Here is a 13,149-nt window from a genome sequence, read left to right as displayed (position 1 = left end):
TAACATCTGTTTCTAATGTTTTAAAAGCCAATTTATATGGAAATTTTGCTTTAGCAAGAAGTCAATAGATACGTAGTTTTCTAACACCTCCTGTAGAAATTCAGAACTTGAATTAGAGCAGCACCAAAGGGAAGTCATTCTTTCTTGTTGTAGCAATGCGATTGCATTTTCACAGCCTTCCGTTTGTACCTGTATCTTTCTGTTGAAGCAAAGTTTTTATTTGTCTTTTGTAGTCGAGCTATCAAGACAAACCAGGACCTTCTGCCTGAAACGCCATGGACTCATATCTTCTACAACGACTTTTGGGGGACGCTGCTCACTCACAGCGGGAGCCACAAGTCATACAGACCTCTCTGCACGCTCTCCTTCCGCATAAATCATGCTGTCGGAGGGATGGACCCGTGGGGCTACCACCTTGTAAACGTCCTGTTACATGCTGCAGTCACAGGCCTTTTCACAAACTTCTCCAGGATCCTGTTTGGGGATGGGTACTGGACCTTGATAGCAGGCCTGCTGTTTGCGTCTCATCCAATCCACACGGAAGCCGTCGCGGGGATCGTCGGGAGGGCAGACATCGGAGCCTGCCTCTTCTTTCTGCTTTCCCTGATGTGTTACATGAAGCACTGCTCTACCAGAGGTTCCTCACCAAGTACTTGGGGCTGGATCTTGGGAGCGGGGCTGTGCGCAGGATGCAGCATGCTGTGGAAGGAGCAAGGAGTGACTGTTCTGGCCATTTCAGCAGTGTACGATATCTTTGTATTGCATCGGCTGAAAATGCATCAGTTCATTCCTGCTTTATACAAGGTGAGTCTCCTTTTCTTTCCCGTAAGCTATTTTTAAGGCAACAATCACTGTTAAACAGGTGCTAAATGAGTTTTCAAGTACACGATAATTCTTACTAGTTTAGTCAGCTCCCCAAAATAAGCACAGATGTCTGATGCTGAAAGAACATTTAAAGCAGCTTAGTATGGGGTTTTTACGTTTTGTTTAAACAATGTATTATTATCCATTGCTATTACTTGACGCTGGGGATGTATTTTTTTTCAATTACTTTCCTTGCTTCCAGCAGCTTCCTCCTCATTCTGTTTACCATCAAGCGCTGGATATCTGGCTGCCTTTTGCAGAGAATGCATTCATGCCCTTATCCTCTTGTATCTTGCAAACTCAGCTTAGTTTGGTCGGGCATGCAAGTGTGGCAGCTCATATTGTCACTGAAAATCTGGGAATAAAACCTCGTAACAATATCATCTACAGGTTCCCTGAGGCAAAGATAGAGCTCTTACTGTTCTAGTTTGAGATGCATGGGACCTGGGTGTATGCCTTTGGCATGTATTTTTTCTCCCATTGTTAAGAGCTATGACTCAAATATGTTATTACCTTAATAAAATAAATATATCTCATTTTTTAACTTCTTGTCCAAGAACAAACAAATAAGTAAACAAACGAGCACCGAAGCCCCCTAACTTCCCTCTCCCAAAACTGCATGTATTTTAGTGGTACCCAGAAACACCAGCTGAAATCACGACTCATTTACATCAGTTGCTGTACAAATGAGTAAGCTGAGTATCTAATTTTATTTTCAGTGAAATGGCTTTCTTTCAGAAAAATACTGACTTAACAAAAGTGACGTCTGTTGTCACATTTTTCCATGAGACATAACTAAGAAAAGATTGCAAAGCCTTATTTTGTTTTATTGCTATCTCAAACACCATGATTTTAAAATTTTGATTTCTCATTCAAATGAATTGAAAATCAATTGTAGATTTTTATAAAGAAGTGATGATTTCTGTTTGTAGAGTATGGAACATGTAGTAAGCAAGGAAAATAGTCAAATCAAAAAAACCAAGTGGTCTCTGGTAGTTCCCTCATAAACTTCTGTGACATGTTGATTTAGTTATCATGCCCTTTTTTGACAAAATGTAAAAAAAAATTAAAAAAATCTTCTTTTAACTGATGCATATTTGAGTGTGTAAGACCTGTTGAATACCAGTGGCCAAATGCTGTATGTTACATGGTGCACCTAACACTGAGTGGAAACCAACAGTAAACTAATAAAGTTTGGTGGTGTGGGTTTTTTTTTTTTTTTTTTTTTTTTAACAAAAGTGCAACTGTAACAGCAGATTTTATTCTGAAAGATACAGGATGAGATTTTGTAAAGTGCTGCTGGTTCATAACTCAAGTATTAGTCAATGCTATAGAATTAAACAATGGTAAAAACATTCATATGGCACATGGGAAATTCTGAACACCTTGTGCATGATGGGACATCAAATCTAAATTAGTGTTCCTCACAGCCTCTCGTCAGCCTGCAATGACCAAGATATAGTCATGGAGCTAGGAAGTTTTTTATCACAGAAAAGTTGTTGCTCAAAAACAGAACCTTTGCAGACATTTCTGGTAGGGAAAATCTTGCGGGTTTTTTTTTCCTTTTTCCCCCCTTTTCTGCTTCAGAGCCAGGGTAAAATTGGTCTAGAAGACACCTAAAAGACACAAGTGAAATCTGACCTTCCACATCCTACCTCTTTGAACACAAGGCCTCTCTTTCTATGTATGGAGCTCTACATTTGGACACTAGGCTTGTGCATTTTTTTTTTTTCATTCTGCATCAGACTTATTGTCTTGGACAGCAAACTAGTGTCAATGCCTCAGTTTTTGCCGATCTATAATGATAGAAATAATAATTCTGTGTTTTGTAGATTACAGACCTTTACAGAGATTGGATTTTGACTGCGGGAATTTTATGGACAGGCACCACAGTGAACAAAAAAATGAACATTTTGCTTAATCTGCCAGAAATGCGTTTCCGAATTCACTAAATTACTGGGCTACCTTTTTCTTGTACATCTAGTTAGCCTGAGCGCTGCTGACGAAGTTTCACCTCAAGACTAGGGAAGCCTCTGTTCATTCATTTCAGTGATGAGGAGCTCAGCTGGGAGCTTCAGTTATAAAATATCTTCAGTAAGGCGTAACTTAAAGTTTTACAAAAATCATTTATAAATTACATAAATTTTTTCAAGAACATAATGTCCTGCAGGGCTTGGGATGCCGGGAATATCTTAATTGACCTTGCCTGCTGTGACAGGTCTTTCTCTTTGAGTACTTGTCTGTGTACTCTTTAGTACTCCAACTTCATGGTAAGTAAAGGAGTGAAATACATGCTTTTGTAAGGATAATCACTGTAAATTCAAAATAGAGACATGTGTCTCAAGGAGGAACAAAGGTAGCACCTTAAAAGCAAATTAAGGCAAATGCTTCAGTCTTCTGGAGAGCTTCTCACTGTATAATAAAAACATTTTAGGGCAATAAAAACATTACAATTTACATAAAAAAGATACTGAAAATATTTATTGTAGTGCAGAATTTCTTTTCAGTTAGTATTTTCTGAAGCACTTTCTCACTGTGTTTGTATTTCTTTTGGTCTTTGGGTTTTACCCTTTCATGTAAAATACTGTTCAGAGAGCGTTCAGGTTAGTGAGACTGTCTCTGGCCTGCTCCATCCGAAGACTGGAAATTGTTTTCAGAGAATGCCATTTGGTTGATATTGATGGATAATCTGGGAATGGTCGGTGCACTTGGGGTTGAGAAATTTGGGTTTGAATGTAGCATGTGTGACCAACGTTTGACAAGTCCTGACCTCGAAGGCAAGTTAGATGTTGTCCTGTTGATTTGAAATTACTGTTGATTTGAAATTACTTTCTAGATTTATTTTCAAATAATTTCGAGATGCTGTAAGACTGGCATTTTAAAGTGATATCATGGCTCTTCTGTAATCATTACTAAAAACAGAGCTAAGTTTTCTACTGAAAGCTTTGGTTTTAGTTTAGGTCTGTGTGCTTATACATAAAAAGATAAAGACAAATATGTGGTTTTTTGGGGTTTTTTTTTGTTTTTTTATTTTTAATTTTGTATTTAAAATAATCAAAACTCCGAAGTATGTAGTCAATAGATTAATTTTTGCATTATGCAAAATCATGGACTCAAAAATCAAGAAAGCTTTCAACTCTGCATCTATTTGGGACCATTGGGGTTGTTGCCTTTTTCTTGCTGCTGCTTTGGCCTTAAAGAAAACGTGTCCCTAGTAAGAACTGACAAATCCTTTTTTCCTGGAACAAGCTGTAAAATCTCCTTAAGCAAAGAAAATTAACTTTTGGATTAAGGGTTTTGTTTTTGTTTTTTTTTCTTTAATGTGTTGCCTACACATTTTCTTGCTTGAAAAGACACTCCTGCATTGTAAATTGCATGAGACCAAAGTAGCCATCTACTGATGAGTCATCCTGTGTTATCCAAATGACTCAAGCATTTAAAATACTGGAGTACAGTTTAAACCGAAACAAAAAAAACCTCCCACCAAACAAACCCCATCTCATCAGAGGACTCTTTATTAGAATGACTGGGTAATTAGAAAGAATTGTGTCCATTTACTTATTATGGAACTGTGCTTTATGTTTTCCCAGTATAAACCCTGGGGGAGGGCAACTCGAGGAGAAAGGGGGGAAAAAAAAAAGACATCAAAAAGGGCAGTCCAGGAAAAAGTTATGGTCTTTTGTAGTTCATTGGAGGGGAGAAGTGTAGAATGGAACCAAGGAAGAAAGGAAAATAATTTTAAGAGATGGTTAACTTAAATCTGAACTAAATAAGTAAGCAGTAACGATATGAAACTGAATGCAGAATAAACAATATGCCACTGTAGCTTTGTAACGGAATGGTAGAAAGGAGCTACCCCTTTCAATCTACCTAACCTTAAGCTAAACCCTGTCCAGCAGAGCTGACACAACTGTTTCCTCAGCTGTGCTGCAAACTGGAACCCGAGAGGAAATGCAGGTAAAAAACGCCTTATTCCCCCCTCCAAAAATCCCAGATACATCTCTAGGAGTTATTTCAAACCTGAATCAGTTCAGTTCTATCCAGTCCTCATCATTGCTGTACAGACAGCTATACTGGCAAATACTGAGGGAAAGCTGAGTTGCAGGGACAGAAACAAGGAGCCGAGAGTGAGGATTTTTGTGGGAGTGGGTGGTTAAGACCTGGGCTGGTTTGCTGCCAGACTGTCACCGAAAATCCGGGAATAGACCTCGTAACACCAATGTAGTGTTAAAAGGCAGGCATTCTTTATTGCGACGTCGGATGCACGGGGGATAATTCCGCCGAACGTGCATACCCCATACCCTTTCCGTGCAGTTTATATAGATCAAAATATACATATTCATCTGATTACATAAGCCCTTTCTTTCATAGTCAAATCAGTCCATTTTCATACACTCCTCCCACCCGCACTTGCGCAGTGCCTCCTAGTGGTGATCGTCGGGGGTCCTAAGATGAAGGCTTATCCTCTTCATCACAGTTTCTGCGCAAACTCAGTCCTCTTCTGGCTCTTGTCCCTGCGGCATGGGTCATCTTGACCAGTTCTAGGCACCTGCTGGTTTTAATTAAAACTAACTTCTTTGGGGAGAGATGTATGACTTTTTGCTTCAATTAATTCACACAATAGATAGGTACCACAAATACACCTGCAATCATTTGGTAACGCTATTTCTATTAAAAATCCCCCTTCACCATTATTGTTTAACATTGATGATTACCTAGGGACTAAACCCTCTGTTCCCAGACCTAATGTTCAGATGGGCAGGGCTGTACAAGGGACATAGCAGCATTGTTCGTGCTTTATGATTAACTAATTCCATCACTGTGGTTACAAGACTATGGCTTTCAGCTTCTATAAGCCTTTTCAGAATATACCACTGGAGAAACTGAGACATGATTAATTATGTTTAAAGAACAGTAAAACCACCAACCTTCTTCAAGATGGTTAGTGAAAGATGAGCTGGTACAAGCAGCTTTAAAAATGCTCCAGCAGATGGTAGATGGTGGCATTGGGGTGCCATACTTGTTTTTTTCTGTCTGTGCTTACCTTTGGGCTGAGTGTCCAATACATACAAAATAGTGGCTATTACACGGGACCAGCAGCTGCTTACTGGGCTTACACCTATTATCACGTGAGTCCTGATTTGTCACATCAAGTATATGACAGCATCCCAGTATGATTTGAGTAGGCTGGAAGGGCTTCTGACCAAGGCAGCTGGAAAGCAGGACCACCAGCAGCGCAGATGAATATTACCCCTTATTTAGAAGCTATTCTTAATGTACTTTAAAAATGTATATTGTAGCTACTTATTAAACTATCCAGCTCTTTTCCCTGTCATTGCGTATTGATTACTCAGTAGAACTTGGCTGCTGATTTTTTTCCATTTGCCAAGTCTTGTATTCCTGTCTGCCTGTGATGCTCTCACTCTGGCTGGCAAAGTTGTCAATCTGGACCCCGTTTCATTTGGTTAGCTCTATTTTATTCTGTCTGACTGGCTTTCAAAGCGCATGCTGACAAGAATGTTTTCGGTGTCTTAGTCAGCAGATTTGGATAGAACTGTATTTATTGCGGTCTTAAATGAGTTGTCTGAAATGAGAGCAATTAAAAAAGAAAAGTGGTGCTCTACTGGGGCAGAGCATTCCTGAAGGGAGAAAGTTATGCTTTTGTTTGAGTTTTCAGCATTTTAGACCTTGAGTTATTTCCAGTGTAAGCTGCATAGCAGGTATGCAGATTGATTGAGTTGTCATGTGTCATAGGTTTCGGATGATTGTACCTGTCAGCAGCTAGACTTGTGCACGTTAAACCACCAAAAGTGTAGAGGTGGGAACCTCCATATGGGAGAAAGCTGTGATCAAGTTAATAATTATAGAAAATACACAAATTCAGAGGCCTAATTCTTTTGTACTTGCAATCTCCAGTTTAAGAGCAGAGCCATTAATCAACACGGCACTGTACAGTCTTCTGTCTAATTAGTAGTACAAAGTTAATATCAACCCTACTGTGCTGCCCTTTTTTCCTCATTTTTTTTAAAGTGGGGATGGAGCTGGAGAACATTAGCGGTTAAAAAGATGCGGCAAATGCATTTAAAGCTCATTTTTAATATAATGGGTATGATAAAATATTTATCGCTCAGTGGTATATGTGTACAAACTGCCTTACAGAAATAACTAAACCAGTTGTATGTTCTTCTGATGTTCCACTGCTCCAGCACGGTAACATTTTACCAGATCAACATACTGTTAGTACAGGGGGGTTGTTACACTAAAATAAGGAAACCTCTCTTTTCCCATCACTTATTTGATTAAAATCTCCCCCCGGGAGGTCTGTCTCATATGTGGAATTAGTTATTGGTATCTATAGCTTAAAGTGAACCACAAATTGGATTGCAGGATGCATTATCTAACCTTCTGTGCTGTTATAACAGTATTGGTTTTGTAAAAAGCAATTTTATCTGAGGCCTATATTTTATTTAAGGTAATGTTGTAAACCTGGGACCTCCATGGATGACATGGTCAACCACCAGACCAAGTTTTATAAAATACTGCTTTCTTTCATGGTCTTAGAATAGCCTTAGTCGGTGGTGACATGTATGATTCCTGCTCAGTAAAGGACTTGCTGGATGTTAGATAAAGTTACTGACTTTTGGGAACACTCTAAACTTGAAATAAACCACTTTCTGCATTCTTTTCTCTTTGAAGTTGCTGCTTTTAGAACTGTAGTGCTTTGGAAAGTGATTTCAAAATAAAATGCTGCTTTTGATTTAAACTTGCAGTTTTTTCCTTCTCTTCTAAGGAGCTCTAAAGCTTTAGCAATGCAGTAGTTGGTCTTGCTGGTTTTTCACCTCTTCTCCAGCTACAGGTTGTACCATTTTGCAGCAGTGTTTTGTCTCTATTTAAAATATAGCTTGATGGTTTATTTTCTGCTCATTTTCTACAATCTAAGGAATTTTATTGTGCCTGAACTTACCCACGGGCCTGGATATTTTGGCAGATCTGATCGATAAGCTATTATTTTCTAAGTTGTTTCTCTCAAACACTTAGGTGGGTATGGTCCAGCCTTAGTCCCGTGCCTTTGGAATGCAGTGTTTAGACTGTTCGGGCAGCAGCCGCTCCCTCACAGGACAGACTTCATCCTTGGAGTCAGCTATTTTAGTAAACATACTTTTCCTTGAGACTACTTTTGTCCCAGTTAAAAATAATAAATAACTTACAGCTTCAAAACATGACTTGACCTCTGGCTGGTTCATTTTGTCAAACGAGAGCTGCATATTCAAATGCGCTAAGCTGTTAAATGTTGCATTTGTGCGCCATGTAATCTTTTGCATTTCAAGAGCTGAGGAAAAGATTGAGAGCTCCATTGCCAGCTGGGGCCCAGTTTGTTCCCTGGCTGTGGTCTCTCATTCTGCCGTGGTCAGCTGGGGGTTAATTTTTCCGGTGGCTCTCAGGCTGTACAAAATTGTGGAAGTGCGGAGACGAATGTGCCTGCACATACATTGCTCGTATTTGCGGATGAACCAGCCTGGTGCTTTTCTCTTCACTCTGCTGGATGGCAGCAGCGTGAGGCCTGTATGGTCTTGACCATTGCTCCTCCTCGCCCCAGCAGATATTTCCGAGACAAAAGAAGCTTTTTGCAATTTACTTCTTTCTTGACAATTTCAAGTAGCTAATACTGCTGTTTCCTGTAGTTCCCACAGCTCCTTGCTGCTTTCCCTTTTGATCCTGAAATAAGAAAAGCGAGATTGGCCTCCACTGTCTCTCAGAGATATTGATCTCCTGCAGGTCCCTGTGATGTCAGTGGAGTGGTACCGAATTGGACATCAATATGTATAAATAGCTATTGTTTCCTGAAAACATTTTCATGGGGTGATTTAAACCACTGAAACAGATTAGATATGACAAAAATACAGCATCCTGGGGCAAATTTAGTAGAAGTTATATTTTTTTTTTTAAATGAGGAATCATAAGATATCCTGCTGAAGTCACTGGCTTAAAATGGAATATGTTTAATATTGAATCTGTAATGTCTTTATTGGAATTCGTACTAAAATCTGTGTTACTTTTGTCTACCCACTTCGAAGTCTACAATAATATTTTGAGGCAAAGGCTTCTTTAATAAATGAGTAAGTAAATAAAAAAAAGAGAAGCCTTTTCGTATTTACAGAGACTGTGAAGACATGAAGAATCTTCAGTTTAACAGAGAGGTTAGTTTTCTAGAGAAAGCTTGTCACTGTCTTCGGTCTTGCATAAGATTTATACTCCACGGTAGCATGTGAAGGATGCTGTGTTCTTCCATTCTTCCCCCTGGTTTGAAAGGGGTCTCTCTTGAGGCACAGGGTGAAGAAACTTCCAGGGGCTTTACACAGTTGGTGTTAGCACATTTTTCATTCTGAGGCTACATGCCAATTACTAATTGTGACTTGTTCATGGTACTGTTCAGTTACAGGGTATTGGTGGGCTTGCTACTTTCCAGTTTACAAAACCTGTGCAACCAATATCCATCTGACAATGTAATTCTAGCTTTCAATGTTTTCAAAATATTTAATGAATTAAGTGAAAGCACCAAAATTATACTCTGTAACAGCTGTGCTTCAGAACATTAGGAATGTTTGCAGGTGTTGGTTTTTCTTCATCTTAGTAATTACTTTAGCTCCCTAATTGAAGAAACTTTGTAGAATTGTAGTTCTGACAGCTGGCAGTTCTCTGGTTTAAGACATTAGTATTAAAGAACAGTTAAATTTTATGCTTTTTGGAAGGGATGGTCAATGTATGAAGTATTTTATGCTGAGATAAAGGTATTTGGGCACCTGTAAACTTTGAGGAGTAAGAAATATTTGCAGCTTTGGCCCATCTTCAATTTTCTGTTTGTTCGTGATCTGGGAAGCCATGTCCCTTTTGCCTCTAGCTCTGCTTTTCCCATGAGTCAGTTGCCTGCGTGCTGGCCACAAAACAGGAAAAACAACATACAGTGCTAAAGCCAAGTGGTGTCTTAATGAGTTAAACGTCTCCTGGTGTAATTCCTTTTGTGTAGATTTGCTTCAAGAGTTATGCCTTTCTGCTTAAACCTGTTTTGGTGTCTTGGTTAAAATGCGTGCATTCATGATTGTATTCATCAAGTATGTATCCCTTGTGTTTGTTAAATGCCAGACAGAAAGTTTACACCTGCGCCTTGCATACAAATGTTCAATCTTAAGTACTTTACATTAGCCTCCTAATGTCATGTTTAGACACCTAAGTGTCCTGATTTGATGAAGTGTGGAACATTTGTAGCTCCTAGTGAGCTTTACTGGATGAACCTTTTGCACTTGGTTGATCACAGCTAAATAGCAAGCTAGACTGCCTGCTCCCAGCAGTCAGGACATGCGCTAATAGTGTCAGAAGAGAAAAACCTGTAAACATGTCGCCAATCAGAATCAAATAGATTAGGGAGCAGGTGCAGCTTCTGGATGCCTGGATTTCTGACTCCCAGCAGTGTGTTACAGCACCTTTGGGAAAGATAATGCTGCTGAGAGTGTGTAAAGATCAGGCTCCTGATTTTTTGGAGCATCTTAACTGTAGTTACCTAAGTTTCAGAACTGTAGTGCTCGGAAAGCATTGCCTGAGTCTATTTGTTGGAACTGTGTTCTCAAAGACACTTGTTTTCCTAGAGTCCTACCCAAGAGAGAGCCATTCCTGGTACACAAGCATGAGCTCTGATTCCAGACCTGGGAGAACATGTTTGGAAGGAGCAGGAACATACGCAAACCCTGAGCCATGAGGGAGACTTTTCTCTTGGTACTAGTTTTAATTTTTAATTTCCTGGCTTATGCTCCTTTTTATTTAAGTCATAATGATTTAATTATTACATGCACACTTTTTCCAAGCTAAGTGATTCTAAGCATTAACCTATGTAGACAGTTACAATATTAAAATGAGGGAAAATACAAGTGTATGAGATTTACAGTGGAAACAGTTCTGATAGAAGGCGGCAAACATTTTCTGGCGTATTTACTGGAAGAACTGCATGATATTTTGTACATATGCCTGTATTTCTTTTTCCAGCTGCAATGTAGATTAGGTATGGCGAGGGAAGGAACCCAGACTTGCAGTCCTGTAGCTGACTTTGTGGGTCAGTTGTTAGGAGGTAAATTTCTAGCCTCACTAAACTTGGGTATCTCCTGGAAAAGAAAAGAATCCCTTGATGCTGCAGATAGTCCACATTGGGAGGAGGGGGGAAACAAAACATTTTTGTTCCTAAGTTTCTAGGAAACTAAATGAAAATGCACATGCGGAAATTGTGTTAAAATTATCCAGAAGCTTTTGGGGGAACGGAGAGAGAATTTATGTACTTTATGCTTTTAAATGGCAGATAGAACATATGTACCTTTTTATGATCACAATTGTAAGACTTTCAGACACATACACAGATTACTTCTAAGGCTGTACGTTTGATTGCATTGTGCAAAAGTCAGAGCTTCTGTGACATTTAATCACCAAAATCTTGTTTTTCTCCTTGACAATAAAATATGGAAATAAATTCCCATAGCAACAAAGTCTTTACAGTGAGTGTAGGGGCACATTGAGCTAATAAAGGCAATGAGGGAGCAGGGGAAAAGAGGGTAGAGTTGTATTGAGTCTCTGTAAATTCTTTCTCTCCCAGAAAACAGGACTTTGGGGGTTATGAATAAATTTTTTGCATGTTTTAGTCTGCATGTTTTAAATGTATCCTGGGCAGCTCGTACTGCTGTAGAGCACAATGAAGCTTGCATCAACAGCAGTGTTTATTTAGTAGGGATTGTGAGATTATAGTTTATTTTTAAAATATAGATTTATTGTAGCTCTATCTCATACTTGGAGACTTTTCTCCTTAAAAGACATTATTAGAAGTGGCAAAACACTGCCACAAAATAGCTCTCATGAGTTTTAAAATAGAAGCAATGCCATTTTTTTTAACTTCAGTTCTTGCTTCTGTGGGCTACTTTCTATGTAGCATTTTTGGCTTCTTATAATTTGAAAACTGTGGAAAGTCAGCATTAGCAATTTTGTAGAGTACTTTTTTGTTGTTGTTGTGGCTTTTGTTTTTTGTTTAAACTGCTAATGTATTTTTACCTCTTCTGATCTGAGCTCTTAACCAAGAACTTGACTTTTTGTGAGTAATTCTGGTTGAGAACATGAATTAAAAAAATACCTGGTTTGATGATTATGCAATCCTGTTTATTTACAAAGAAATTCCCAAGTATAATTTCTTCCAGAACAAAAAGTATCAAACTATGTATCTTTATCCCAGTTCTAAATCCCTTTCAGTTAGTATTGCACAGCTCCCTCTTGTATCTTATTCACGGGGAAGTTACTTGCATAATGTATATTTTTACCTTGCTTTCTTTGCACCTTCCGTGATCCATTACTGATTCACATACATACATATCTCTCATGTGGAGAAAAAAAAAACACCCCACAAAAAAACTCCCAAACAAGCTAAACAAAAAACCCCATCAACACAAAGAAACAAAAAACACAAACAAAAAAAGAATCCCAAACAAAACCAAAATTTACCCTCCCCCCCCCAAAAAAAAAACACAGAAAAAAACCCCAGAAAACAACAAAAACCCCACACCTCATCTTCTGTCCGTATAGCTTTGTTCTGGTAGTGACATCTTTCCTTGGAAAACAATTGATTATTTTAATCACCTTCTGTAAAAGCTCTTAGTGGTAAGAAATTAAGTAAGTATCTCAAATTAGATCTGTACCACACTTATGCAGTTTGTGATAATGATAAAATATGAAAGTATCCAAGCTAGCTAACTCAAGGGACCTTGGTACAGACTGCAAAAATGGATCTAAAGGCAAGGTAAGTAGATGGGTTCCTTGGCTGCCTGATACTAGACTGGTTTTAGTGCACAAAGTTTGAAGCTGGCCAGGCAGATACATGTACCCTGCTCATGATTTGACCAGAGTATTCGTGAGCCGTCTTCTTATCAGGACACGCTGTAGTCAACATAATTTAGCGCTGTCATCATCTCAGTCCTTCCAAAATCAGAAGGAACTGTTGGCAATCGAGAGGTAAATGTTAACTTTGGACAGTTTTCATTTGCTTTCTGTTTTGTGAATCTATAGAGTAAATCTTTTCAGGATAATCCTGAAATTTGAAACTAGGAAGGAAAAATTCCTTACATGATGAAAATTGTGCTTCTTACTTTATGTTAGGGTACTGTAAAATAAAACTGAGCTGGCTGCTGTGGCAGATTACTTGATGTCTAAACAGTCCCACATTTTACCTGCATTTACACTTTATATATTATATATAACCTCAAA

General features: G+C 38.7%; 1 protein-coding gene across 4 annotated transcripts in view; it reads left to right on the top strand.

Annotated features, from left to right (window-relative positions):
- TMTC2 (transmembrane O-mannosyltransferase targeting cadherins 2) overlaps nucleotides 1–13,149 on the top strand; it is a 269,970-nt gene that overhangs the window by 102,254 nt on the left and 154,567 nt on the right. For all 4 annotated transcript variants that reach the window (XM_075428534.1, XM_075428536.1, XM_075428535.1 and 1 more), the window contains exon 2: nucleotides 234–804. In XM_075428534.1, the coding sequence (XP_075284649.1) occupies nucleotides 234–804 (571 nt within the window). The remainder of the gene's footprint in view (nucleotides 1–233; nucleotides 805–13,149) is intronic.

The sequence above is a fragment of the Opisthocomus hoazin genome, chromosome 8, assembly GCF_030867145.1.
Source record: "Opisthocomus hoazin isolate bOpiHoa1 chromosome 8, bOpiHoa1.hap1, whole genome shotgun sequence".
Taxonomy (NCBI): domain Eukaryota; kingdom Metazoa; phylum Chordata; class Aves; order Opisthocomiformes; family Opisthocomidae; genus Opisthocomus; species Opisthocomus hoazin.
The sequence above is the reverse complement of the archived record's forward strand: the minus strand, read 5'-3'. Positions and strand labels throughout refer to the sequence as shown.